The sequence below is a fragment of the Leptinotarsa decemlineata genome, unplaced genomic scaffold, assembly GCF_025532065.1.
Source record: "Leptinotarsa decemlineata unplaced genomic scaffold, Ldec_3_MD MMD2_P_RNA_scaffold_14, whole genome shotgun sequence".
Lineage (NCBI taxonomy): Eukaryota > Metazoa > Arthropoda > Insecta > Coleoptera > Chrysomelidae > Leptinotarsa > Leptinotarsa decemlineata.
The window spans coordinates 1087232-1100412 of NW_027412528.1; the positions used below are offsets into that span (position 1 = coordinate 1087232).

General features: G+C 32.8%; 1 protein-coding gene across 28 annotated transcripts in view; it reads right to left on the bottom strand.

The window, feature by feature from the left end:
• mbl (splicing regulator muscleblind) overlaps positions 1 to 13181 on the bottom strand; it is a 684538-nt gene that overhangs the window by 34346 nt on the left and 637011 nt on the right. For 18 of the 28 annotated variants that reach the window (XR_012465708.1, XR_012465705.1, XR_012465711.1 and 15 more), the window contains 4 exons: positions 12895 to 13065; positions 9161 to 9241; positions 8054 to 8236; positions 2862 to 3077 (listed from right to left, as the gene is read on the bottom strand). Coding sequence is in view for 23 of the 28 variants with exons in the window: in XM_074176493.1 (XP_074032594.1) it covers positions 2862 to 3077; positions 8054 to 8236; positions 9161 to 9241; positions 12895 to 13065 (651 nt within the window). In the remaining 5 variants the exon portion in view is untranslated. The remainder of the gene's footprint in view (positions 1 to 2861; positions 3078 to 8053; positions 8237 to 9160; positions 9242 to 12894; positions 13066 to 13181) is intronic. The other 10 variants (XR_012465716.1, XM_074176556.1, XM_074176500.1 and 7 more) reach the window with 4 other exon arrangements.

Genomic DNA, 13181 nt, shown 5'->3' on the forward strand with positions numbered 1-13181 from the left:
ATTTTATACATGTTTAACTTTCTTTCATCAATTTATATGTTCAATTCTTTTTTACTGTCCTGAAGAAGCTTCTCACAGAAATAATTGTAGAATCGAGTCGTGCAATCGGTCGTGAGAAGATGGCACTTTAGGAAATATTGCAGTGAGGGGCTAGTGTTTGAATATATTCCAATGACCAAGGGAAGGTGAGATAGCGGAGGGGCTTGTTGGCAGAGCGCAGCTATTCATGCTAAAGGACACGTCACTGTGGAAGGGATGAGCTACATAAATTAAAACAAAAAAAATAAGTGATTCAAAACTTTTCATCATTTCAACTGTCATGACATTTCATGAAACATCATTAAATTAAAATTCAATATAAATCTATAAAGGGGGTAATTATTGTTTGGCATCCAACAGTAGAGAACATAGATGCATTTTACTGCTTCAGAAATAGGAGCCATACAAAACATTCTATAAGCTCGAGAAATGAAACACACATGGAAGTTGTTTCATGAACTGACTTCTTTCTCGACTCCATCAGGTTTAATGATTATTTTTTTCGTTCATAAAACAACAACCTAGTCGAAAGAGAAAAAATAATCACTAGCTCAACTTCGATTTGATTCAGTTAGTGAAAGAAAACACAAATCAACACAAATGGGCAGTTAGCTTGCAAAATAATAAACGTTGCCAATTTCGAAATCAAAGACATTCCCAGTACGGATTTTGGGACTCTGCGAAAGAGAGTTTTTTTATTGTTTTATTATCGTTACACACTTTATGTTGTCAAATTTTTCAACAGTGGTTTTTTATTCATGGACTGCTCATACAAATTTTTCAGTGGTGCGTTTCTCAACTAAGTTGCATCAGCATGAGATGATGTGAATATGTATTTTAGAATCTGAATTGTAGAATTTGAAGCTTGGATCATCATTTTCTAAAATGACTCAAATCATCTTTGAAATAAATTACAGAGGGAAAGCAAAAATTTCAATCTTATCGAATTTTTGAAAGAGATAAATAATATATTCTGATGAGTACATTATTATCTTGACTTTTTCTTAGATTACCATCGAAATTATCAGTAAAAATAAATTTCATGAGATTAGAGCATAATTTATTTATATTTATTCAAATTGTAGATACATTTCTTTCACGAAATTTTAATTATGGAAACAATATAAGAAATGGAAATTTCAATTGTTGGTGAGAGTCATCTAAGTTTCAAGTATATTTCTGAGTCTGTTGTCTTGAAGTATTATTGTTATACACTGCTTCTCAGAAGTAACGAATAAATTCCATAAAATCTTACAAAAATATTTTCATTTTAAAATTGCCATTCAGGTTTCAATTACCCATCCCTTCAAAGTCAAAATTCGGTTACTTCAACTTTTTAAATTTCAGTGGCAAAGTACCCATTGTACTTGCATTGATTGTACTGGCAAAGTACTTCAATTGATATATTTTTTATATCGAATATAACAAAAAAAAATATCGAAATCAGTTGACAAATGGGGAAGATATTCACCAGAATGTACTCTAATAATGAACTTACAAAACAACATTTATGCAAATTAAAAAAAAGTCATGAAAATTAATTGAATCCAATATTTGAATTGTTTTCCATTTACGGCGAGACAATGCCCTATTATTAAAAAAGTTTTATTGGGGCAATCCAGGTGATTTCTGGACGAATTATTTCCTCTAACGCCTCAATATTTTCAAATCGATTAAAATAAACGAATGAATATTACTTTTTAAACAGCCTTAAATAAAATATTCCGACGGGGTTAAATTTGTTGATCTTGCTGACCATTCAATAGGTCTCTGTCCACGAATGTGAATTCTGAATCGCCCTGTAAAAATGTTTTATTTTTAAAGGCAATTAAAGACGAGTTCCACCATAGTTTTACAAAAACTACACTCTGATCAGAATTTTAATAAAAAAATTCGTGTATCAATTTTCTAATGAAGAGTTTCACCTAATAAAATTCGAACCTCATTATACGTCCGACTTCTATTGTTTCAGTCCACTTTTCATTTTTTAGTAAATTGTGAAAGAAGAAAGATAGGTTATAAACAATTTGAAATTGTTTCTACGACAAAGCTATGGAAGTTTTGACAGCATCTACTCAAATATTGGCAAAACCCTTTGGTTGGATGGTTTTGAGATTTCAAATTTGGCATTGAAAATAGTTCAAATTTCAAGTGAAAGCAAATATCCACGTTCTTCTAGAGAGGTATTAGCAAAATGGCAATTTATCAAATATTGCTACTTTTCATTCTGTTAAATTTACAATTTTACTATTTTACTTTCAACAATAGTCATTCTTTTCATATAAGAGAATAGTTTTGATTATAAATCGCTTTGAAGAAAATGAAGGCTTACTAAATATTCATATTCGGATATGGTGCCAGTGAGTGAAAATTGCATCCAATGTTCTTATAGAATTTATTCGTTGCTCTTGAGAAGTACTAAATTCATCTGAATTGTATTTTCGTTCTGCTTGCCAAGGACATACATATAACAAGCTTTCTGTCCCTTTATTGCACTTTCAGGCATTCTCTGAGTAGGTAGTGTTTAGTTGAGAGTTATGGTGATTCACATGTCTGGTCACATTATGTACTGCTTCCTAGGTTTCGTTAGCACTAGGACTTCCGAAGAGAAGTCAGTGATTCAGTAAAAACGTTTCCATTGATTCCACATTTATCATACCGGTTACAATTGAAGATCTAAGAGACTCAAAAACGAACTGTGAAGGAAAGTTGATATTCCGAAACTGGCAACTCAAAAAAACGAAAATTCGTAAAAACCATACGAACAGTCGGGGAAAAAATATAAAAATAGCGAGCGTGCGCACTAAGATTGCGTAGCATACCGCGCTAGCCCGCGACTGTGCGGCCTTGATTTGGGCTTGGAGGTGCAGAGGGGGGTGGAAATAGCGGCAGGGGTCGCGGTTGCAGCGGCCCTTGACTGCATCCATGCAGACAGTGACAGTACCGTCCTCGTTGGCAGTCACAGAGTCAGCGGGATGCGCAAAGCGACATTCTGACTCTGCTCGCTTGCACGCTCCGCGCTGGTATTCACGGCACACCTACAGCAGATTATCCCGCCATAAAATCAGCGCAAGCCGCCGCTGCATTTTGTTTTTGACACTGCGACACCTTCTAGTCGAGCACCCTTGGGTCACGCCACAGCGTGGCTTAAAATGAATCACCTAATTTCGACACCATTGATATCTGACGATTGCAAGTTTCTAGATTTGTTGGATAACTTGATTAATACCATTCAACACCAAGGCAAGCTCCGTCAAAACAGAAACACGCTTTATAAAAGTTGAATTTTCAACTTCCCGCTAAGAAAATGAAAAAATAAAAAATGGGAAGCGTGCGAAAATCGACGCGATCAATAGATAGTGTCGTTTAAAAATTTCCATTCAAGTGATTTCGTCAAATGATTTTTAAAATTTTGAGTTCAAAATAGCAATAAGTTGTAAGGATGACCTGCAGGGTTAACCGTTTTTCGGATATCTTTTCGTATTTTATTTATCTTTAACTCAAGGGTACAATTTACAAATCAGACATTGAAAAAAGTATTTCCACTGAAATGTTCGATCAAATAAAAACGTAAAAGTTGCTGACCCGTCAAAATTTGGATATTTTTCTATCTTTATTGTGAGGGCCCCTCTCCTCTGGAGACCCCGGGGCAGTAGCCTGCCCTCCCCTAAATCCGGCCCTGTCTACTCTTGTTACTTCTTGATAGGTCTGAATCATTCTTTCACTGGAAATAATTGCGATATTGTTACCAATTAGTTATGAATACAAGACAATTCTCGAATTCCTGACGAAAACAATAAAAAATAACAAGAAAGATGATATTTGGTTATCGTGATGAATAAAAAGTTAAAATAAGACAGGAAAATTACGTTTGGATGAATGAGAAGAAGAGCCTTGGAAGTTTGAAAGGAACCATTTAGCTGAAGAGCCAAGATTAAAAATATGCACTGTTCGGTATAAGTGAACAGGGCGGGAACACTTGAAAAAATTAAATAATCAACTCAATTCCAAATTGTCATGAAAATCATCTCGAAGAAAACCCTCTAAAGTTGAGAAAAACAAATGAAACAGCTGGAAACTTCGGAAGTCCCGAAAATATGGTATGGCCTACAAAGTTACTAGATTTGAGAGCAGACACCAATATTGTGCTGATATTGAAGAGCACATACGAGTAATTTTTTGGACGAATTGGATTCTAGACCATAATGTATGCCTTTTTGGAACATTATTATATGATAGATATCTTTCTAACTGGAACATTCAGTTCTGAATGCTTTAAACGCAGGCAAAAGAAACAATGTATTTGTTTTCACAATGTAATATATAAAAGTGAATGTTGGTTGGTTGGTTGGTAAGTGATAAACTTCTACATCGCTCAACCGATCGTGATAAAACTTGATATGTATGAGGAATTTTTCATAGAGAAGGTTTTTAGTCTATCAATTTTTCTGTAACTCGCTACTAGATGGCGCTGTAGAACACTTTTTTGAAAGCACTGTTCTATAACGCTGCGCACGCCTAAGTTCGTTGATTCTGATTCTGTCAAAACATTGAAACAGCAGCGATACAGCAACATAGTACTAGTAATTGTATAAAGTTATATACTCAATAATGTTTTCATTAAAAACGATTCTGAAATTCTGTTCATAAATTCTGTTATCTACCCATCTGCGGATCAGACAATGCCATCGGTGAGATGAATCTTCACCTAAAGTTATTCCTCGCAAATCTTGAAATAACAAAATCAGATATCAACAATGTATATTCACATTATATTTGTATTAGCTAAGTGAATACCTTTCAAACGATTGACAAATGAATACAAAACACAGGTTTTTTTTCAGATGCTCGTCTAGATTTCGCAGTGTCTAAAAACTTACGGAAACAGAGCCTACACAGTTGAATGATCATTTCTTTTGCTTACTTTCTTGGCCATTTATAATATTGCCTGGAGAGGTTTTGCACAGATTTCTGGAAGTAAATAAAAGATACCCTTAAAATATTCTTAAAGTATTCATTCACTACACACGTCATTCACGGCACACTGTTTCATCAGGGTCAATAAAGGATTATTCTGTGAAATCACGATTTTTAATTTTGATGATATTTTAACGTTGATTCAGATTTGGGTATGATATACGATGAAATATATACAAATCGAATTACTTTTCTACAAAATATTTTTTCATTAATAACTAAGTATTTTATGCCTCTACTGTTTAAAAAAGATCTGTTTTTCCGTTAATCAGCTGTCGCCCCCATACAAACGAAAACTCTCAGAAGTTGAGAAACTTGTGAGAGTTGAGGACTAACGAGGTCTTACCTTTTAAAGTGTGATTCCTAACACGGTTGCAGAATCATTCCAGCTTCAACCAGATACATTTTTTTATTTAGAAAAAACCGCATCAGCCGTAGCTCTCTCGAGAAAAATATCTGGTCGAGGCGGAAATCGAACCCACGGTCTTCCGATCGTGAGTCGAGCGCACTACCACCGCGGCCAATTACACTTCCAATTCCAATATGAATCAATAATTGACATTTAAAATAATCTTACATCTTTTTGGAAAACAATTTCTACTCACGAGCTGAGAATATTGAAATATTGTCTCCACCGAAAATTGTTGGTAAAAAAAATGTTCAAAAGGAACAACTAATTGAAATTGGCTCTTATCTATTACAGCCATTTATATTTCTCTGTACATGTAATGTACATGTACATGTAATGTACATAGTACATTATTGGAAAAAATCGCAAATTATAATGAATGGGAAAACAATGTTTTTGGGGAAAGCAAATGATCAATGGCCAAGGGTTGCTGAGTGCATATAGGGAAAAAGCTGTAAAATGAACTGAATGATCATCCAACAAGTTAATAACCTTCTATCGAAAAAAGCGAGACACTTGCGACTGTAAAAAGACAAAGGGAACTAAAACTACACAGATAAAAGTCAACCGGTAAAAATAGCACACCGTGCAAAGTCAAAAATCAATCGATAGAAAGTTACAAGTGCTCGAAAAAGGTAATAATAGAAAACAAATAGTTGGTTTGTATATACAGCAATTTATCTAAAGATTCTATAGGTTAGGGCATCATTTTCAGAACATCTAGTCTTTTACATGTGAAGTTACATGGTGAATACGTTTGAACTAAACTACTCAATTATTAGAAATACTTCTCAATGAAATAGATTTGTGTTGTAGACACGAGTTTCTGAATTTCTGAATTTTTCGATTCCTGAAAAAAAAATTTTTTGGTGATCGATATCGTTGTTTCCTAACACTATTCTCAAATACTTATTGTCAAATGGCAATTCACATATTTAACAATGAGACTTATGAATTTGATGAGGCATTGAAGAATAAATTCTTGTATTTGAGCTAGATAGTTAATATTTGTTACCCCCTTTCGTAGTCCCTAAAATCAATCCGCATACCCTAAACATACCTCATTAGTAGTATCTCGACCAGAGGACCCGTAATAACTCAAGTTAGTCGATAGTTACTACATACTCCTAAAAGAACGTGAAGCCCCCAGAAGTCCTAAATGAGTTATCATGTGAAGAATTTCATTCTAGTTCTACTATGACATGTAGCAAACAACTCATTTATCTATTTCGTCAATGACTATTCATTTAAGATCGTCATTTCTTCAAATTAAATTTTGTGAATCAAGGGGATTTTTCAATTGTTGTTTCAGCTAACCACACGTGCAGTGAATCTGGGCAAACGCTATTAAAAAATAACGCTTCGCCGTCGTGGTGTTTTTATATGAAATGGATATATCTATAAAGCCGATATTTTCTTATTCAATATCTACTATGACTGCATCTAGTCATTCGTATTTTCGGTAAAAATTACCGCCATCTTCAGAGAATGATATTGATATGATTATATTTCACTAAAACTATTGTCCTAAAATTAATGAGAATATAAACTGATACTTTGCACGTTTTTCTAATAAGTATTTGAATGAAAAAATTAATCAAATGATACTACATCATGTTTCGAAGATGCCTTTGTATTGAGTGATTTTTTGGAGTTAATAATACCTTTCAGAATACATTTTCCCAATATTGCCGTTATCTATTTGTTTCATTGAAAGAAAAAATACATATTAAACAAGTTTGATGCTACATACATTGAGTTGGTGTCAAAAGACGATATTTAGAATAACAAATTTTTGCGAAAATTTTTCCTTTTTCAAAAATATACTAATAGAATATCAGATAGTTTTTCTGTCACATGAAGTGTAACCAAAATAACTCAAATCAATCAAGTATAAACTCGATTTCCATTGTATTATATAAGCACTTGATTACGAAATAATTTCTATATCAAAAACTGGAATACATACATGGCAGGTTAGTTCAAAGTATGGTTAACAAAAAGGAAGAGTGAAAATGATTCCTTAACCAGTTCTATCATATCTGTGGGGAGTATTCGAAAAAACAAACAAAAACATATTTACACACGGGAAACTGAACTACAACTATATTTGCTAGATTAGCATGATTTGTGTATGAAAAGTGTTAGTATATAATTTGTTATTTACCTTAGAACTACGAAAGTTCCAAGCATTAATAAACCCAAATAACCTGCGAAAATAAAATAAAAACAAAATATAAAAAAGAGAGAGAATAAAAAAGTAGGAATTCATACGTCAAAAGAAAGGTATATATTTTCCGATTCAACAAAAAAAACATTAATAGTATTAGTTACCGTATCAGTTATACAAAAAAATAAAAAAATACAAAAAAAAGAAAAATAAAAGTGAGCAAACTTCAAAAAAATAAAATGTTACTTTCCTCAAATAGTTTACAATAATTATTCGTGTGATTTGTGACCATTGTGCCCTTTCTGAGGGGATATGTCTTACAGATAAATGTAATGAACTTTTTTAGTTAGAGAGCACAATAAATAATTTCCATATCGATAAACAGAATAACAAAAAACTCATTAAAATAAATCGATAAAATAAGGAAAAGGCGCGTGGACTAAAAATGGGCTCCATACCTCCAATCTATCCGAACGAGGCATCTTCTGTTGTGTTACCACTGTCTGAGGCACAACTCCTAAAGGAGAACCGACCCCCGTAGGGTCTGGACCCATTATTGTAGGCATTATGGGGCCTGGAGCGAAGTAAGGACTGTAAGTGCTTCCTACTTGTGGCATTCCTGTGAGGTAGGGATTAGCAGCCTAAAAAGTAAGTTCAAATATGTTATTTCAAACCGTTTTAGTATCGAGTGATCTAAATCTTGCTTCACCGTACCGGAAATACTTGACAGTTTTATTATTCGAAATTTCCAGAACAATGAACTCAAGTTAAATGAGACAAAATAGGAATTCGATTGTGATATCATTTTCGATGACAAGTTTTATAAATTCGATAAAAAATATTGAGACAAAGATATTTAATGCAATATCATTACAGAGAGGTACATATTTGAAAAACAGACGACTGAAAAAAAAAGAAATATTAAAATCCATATAATATATAATATAATAATTTCTGGAGAAAAGTGTTACTGCAGAGTTGAATATTATTCTGAAACGACGAAGTAGTGAAACAAGTTTTGAAATATTCCAATGAAAAAATATACAAGTAGGGAATGGAGTTGAAAATTTGTACTAAGAGCTGCCAAATTATTTCAAGTAAGGTAAAATAGAAATAGAAGATGAAGCATGCAAAGCTATAGCCTAATAGCAAATAAGGTAAAAAAATCTACTGCTAGTACTTAGAATGCAACTGTTTAAAAGTATCAATACAATTACGACATACGAGTATTTATCAAACCCATAATTTTTGAAAATTTCAGAATTTAATGATGAAAATAAATTCATGAATTTGTTGATTCTTTAAAACAATGGTTATGAATCAAAAGATGTTGAGAGATTACATACGCAAAAATGTGTTAGTTTTGATATATTTTTTTAATTTATCTAATAGACAAGAAATAATACCCCCACCCACATCATTGTTGTTTTCTGTAAATCTATGATATGCGATGGTTGCATGTAATCAATAATTTACAAAAAACCCTACACCCCATGTATCAGAAACTCAAAACGAAGCGGAATAAAATGAAAAGCGTTAAGTGAGGATTCAAGGGTCATTTTTACCATAAGTGCGTACTGCTCTTCAATTGTCATGGACAGGTGGGGGAAGAAGGTCAAGGGTAGGCTGTCTATTGGCGAATCCACCTCCAATACAAAACCAGTAATAATTAGTACAACACCACAAATTGAAAAATAAAATGAATAAGAAAGGCCAGCACCAAATATCATGCACGGCGTGATGCGCTCACAAAATATTCTAAAACAGCACATATATTTTGTCGTGCCACACGTGCAAGTGCTTCTTCGGCGTACCGAAAGAACTGAGAACAAATATATTTAAATCAATTTTACACCAGATAATTTCGAAGTAATTGTCTATATTCAATTTGACGAAACCAAACCAAAAAACAATATTCAATATACAACATCCGACAGCTCTGTTTAGAATCGTCATAGGTATTATCAGTGGTGCTAAACTGAATCTCGAATGCATAAGTAAGCATGAACAACTCCCTCCACTGAAAACTCAACTTCATTCATACAAGATAAACAAGGGCTCTAGTTTGAATTAGTTGCCTTGCAGTGAATGCTGCAAAAAGGACAGAGGACTATTTTTTGTTAAGGCGGTTGATGTCGAAGCTTGGATTTGCAACACATTACCGAGGGACCCTCGTTCATCTTTGGATTGAGTCTTCTGTCAACTCTGTAAATGGCGTATTTGTAAGGGAAGATGGAAATGCATACTTACTATTCATATATATATATATATATATATATATATATATATATATATATATATATGTGTGTGTGTGTGTGTGTGTGTGGAATTGGCCGACACTTGATGAAAATCCATAACGTATTCAAAAAACACTTCATTGTGTGATTTTCACTGGACAGTTTAAAAAAAACCGAACTCGTGTTTCACTCTAAAATGGCTTCTTTGAGCGTGTCTTTACTAATTTAATTCTACATATTAAATGCTTAATATATTTAATTTTACAATTTGGTACCTACATTTCAAGTACCTCAGTTTTACCTAACCATTTAATGTTTTATGTGTACTTGAGTTTGTACTGAATTAAATGACCTGAGTTTATCTACCAGTTTGCACATTTGAAAAAAAAAGTTGTAACGGGGAGTTATTTGGCCATTTAATAAATCACCTGAATTCCCAAATCTATTTATTTCTAGACACTCTAGAAGATTGTGTTTCAAACTTTTCTGTTCTGAATGTAACACGTCGTATTTATGATTGAACTCATGTCCTTCTGCTAAAAGGTGGTTTGCAAATGTAGAATTGGTTTTTCTATTTAAGAAACCACTTCTACTACTTGATTCTTTGGGGAAATGTTCTCCCTGTTTGGCCAATATTGACTTACCATTCATATCCACTTTAATCAATACCTTTTTTCTTGATATGGTAACTTAGAATTCCAGCTAAGAGTTAGACATCTTGAATTTATATATAATAACATTATACAAATACAAAAATTAACTACCTTTTTTTTAGCCAGTTCTGGAATCTTCCTAAAGAGAGCCTAGCAAATGAACGTGGTACAGACAAAAGTTCTGTTGGATCATAATCAAGAATTTGGTAATCTCTCTGTTGGGAAATGTTCTTATAGCCATTGTGGGTTAACATCTGGTATAATTAGCAGGTTTTCCAGGTGGATTACTATTTAATAGAATGAGAATCGACTTCTCATTTCGGATGTGATATCGTGTGATATGAATGAAATATTAGAAAGCACTCCCATAAAGAAAGATTATTGAAATGGTTAATTGGATTGTGAACCCTTCAAACTACTTATCATACTCATCTTATGGTAATTCGGATTCGTGAGGTAACTGTTGAAAACAAACATTTTTCTTTTACAAAATATGAAGTTCAATGTACTGTATATATTTTTCCAATGAGGAACTTGTATTCTTCCTGTTCTGAAATACGAAATGTAGTTTTCTCTAATATTTCTACAAATACAAGTTATATAAGTATAAGTTATATTATACAATCATATTTGTAAATATGTTCATGTGTGAAAATGTGATGATTCAGTTTTTATTCATTTTGTTACATGACTCTACATTTGTTTGTGACATTTGTGATATTATTTGTGTGTGATATTTAAGTGACGTGCCAAATATACACTATTGTATCAAATATTGGTAAATAAATATTCTATTCTATTCTATTCTACAGGTTTTCAATAGCTCTCAGATTTCAATCTCATGATATTTGATCGTCCTGACCTGAGGCTTTCAATAGGAAAAAGTAATTCTATTTGTTTTACTCTCGAAATGAAATCATCTCAAAAGCTCGATTCACTCGAGACAACATTGAAGTCGCCAGCTATCAAATCATCGTACGAGATTATCATTAGTGTGCGAGAAACGTGTTGAAGTGCGTCAGTGAAGGTTTATTCCGAAAACCTATCTCAAATTTCATCGTCCAAAAATAACTTGAAACCCATTAAATGTGTTTGATATTATAAGCCGCCTTCAAAATGCTCTGTTGATATATTTATCTGAACTCGTCTTGAGAAAAATGTTGGAATTCAGAGGAAAATCACAATAAACTTTTATTAATAATAGTCTACGTGACTAATTAACTCAAATGCAGATACCGAATTGAGTTATTTCAATTCTTGGAAGAACTGTCAAATCACCCTCGAAACTTAACTCTGACACAGGTTTCTCATAATGCAGGCATTGCTGAATATTGAAAAAAATCGTAACCTTATAATGTCATTATGTGGAAAGACCCACTCGTACGAGGTTTTGTTGTTCGTCACAGAGAAAAAAAAGTTATTTACTTTAATTTGAATGTCGACAAAAGATGTAACAATTCAAATTGAATAACCAAAATATACAAGATGCTATCTTACATACAAAATTCATTTGCAAGAATTAACCTAAGGGGTCAAAATATTGTTTGTAAAAAGTAAAGGTTGATGATCATATGTTGTGAATATGAGTTGAAACCTGATACAGTGAGATTTCAAAAATTCATTCTTTGAAGGAGACACATACAAAATAGAATAAAGTATACCAAAAACGGTTTCCGTACTTTTTTTTCATGGAAAATATTTGTTTGACGTCTCACGATGCTGAGATGATGGTGTCAAATTATTTTCTCTAGGAAAAAAGAAAATCTGGTGACAAATTGTTCGAAATGTCTTCCAATTTTTTATCCAATTCTGATTTAATTTCCTTTTCACTTTCTCTAAACCGTATCAACCAATGCATTCTTGGATTACACTTTTTTGACTTCTAGTTATTAAATTCTTCACTTAAGATTAACAAATCATGTCACACATATGAATATTTTCCATGTAGAAAAAAAGTTAAACTTATATGTGTATATTGTTATGAAAACGGGTTAGGATTTTTACAATTCCAGTACATATTACATACATAATCGATTCTAGCTATGGTTATAAAAAGCAAATTTAATTATAATATAAATTTCAAAAACCGAAAACCAGAGATTGCCCTCCTTTAACTCACACAAATCTCTAACAGACGATGTTTGAGACGATGCCAACAATGTTAACGAATGTTTTCAAGTCACTATGCAGAATAATTGTGGTGACAATAACTTGGAAGTCCTACATAACCTTGCTTATAATTATTTAGAACTATTTCAATCTAAGGACTCATAAATAATTAAAGAATTTCATTGACGAAGATATTTCTATTTAATCCGTTAATTAATTAATATTTTTTTCTCAGTTCTCTCAAAATACACCAAAATAATGCCAACAAATTAAAAGCTGACTATATACTAAATCACTTACCACTGCTTGCACTTGCCCAGGAACTAAAGCCTGACCAGGTGTTAGACCCATTTGTTGCATTAGAGCGTTCTTGAGAGCTAGGTGATTTCTTCCATTTATCAACAACTGGTCCTTGAGATGTTGTGGCGGGTGGAAATATTTGCAAGGCGGTTTCTCCCTATTACATCGACCCTGAAACGAAAGGAACATTGATTCATGCAGTCTAAATTAAATAATGATTTGGTAATAAAAAGGGAGCGACGAATAAAATCGATACAGACAGAAGTGCAGATAGCCAAGAAGACATG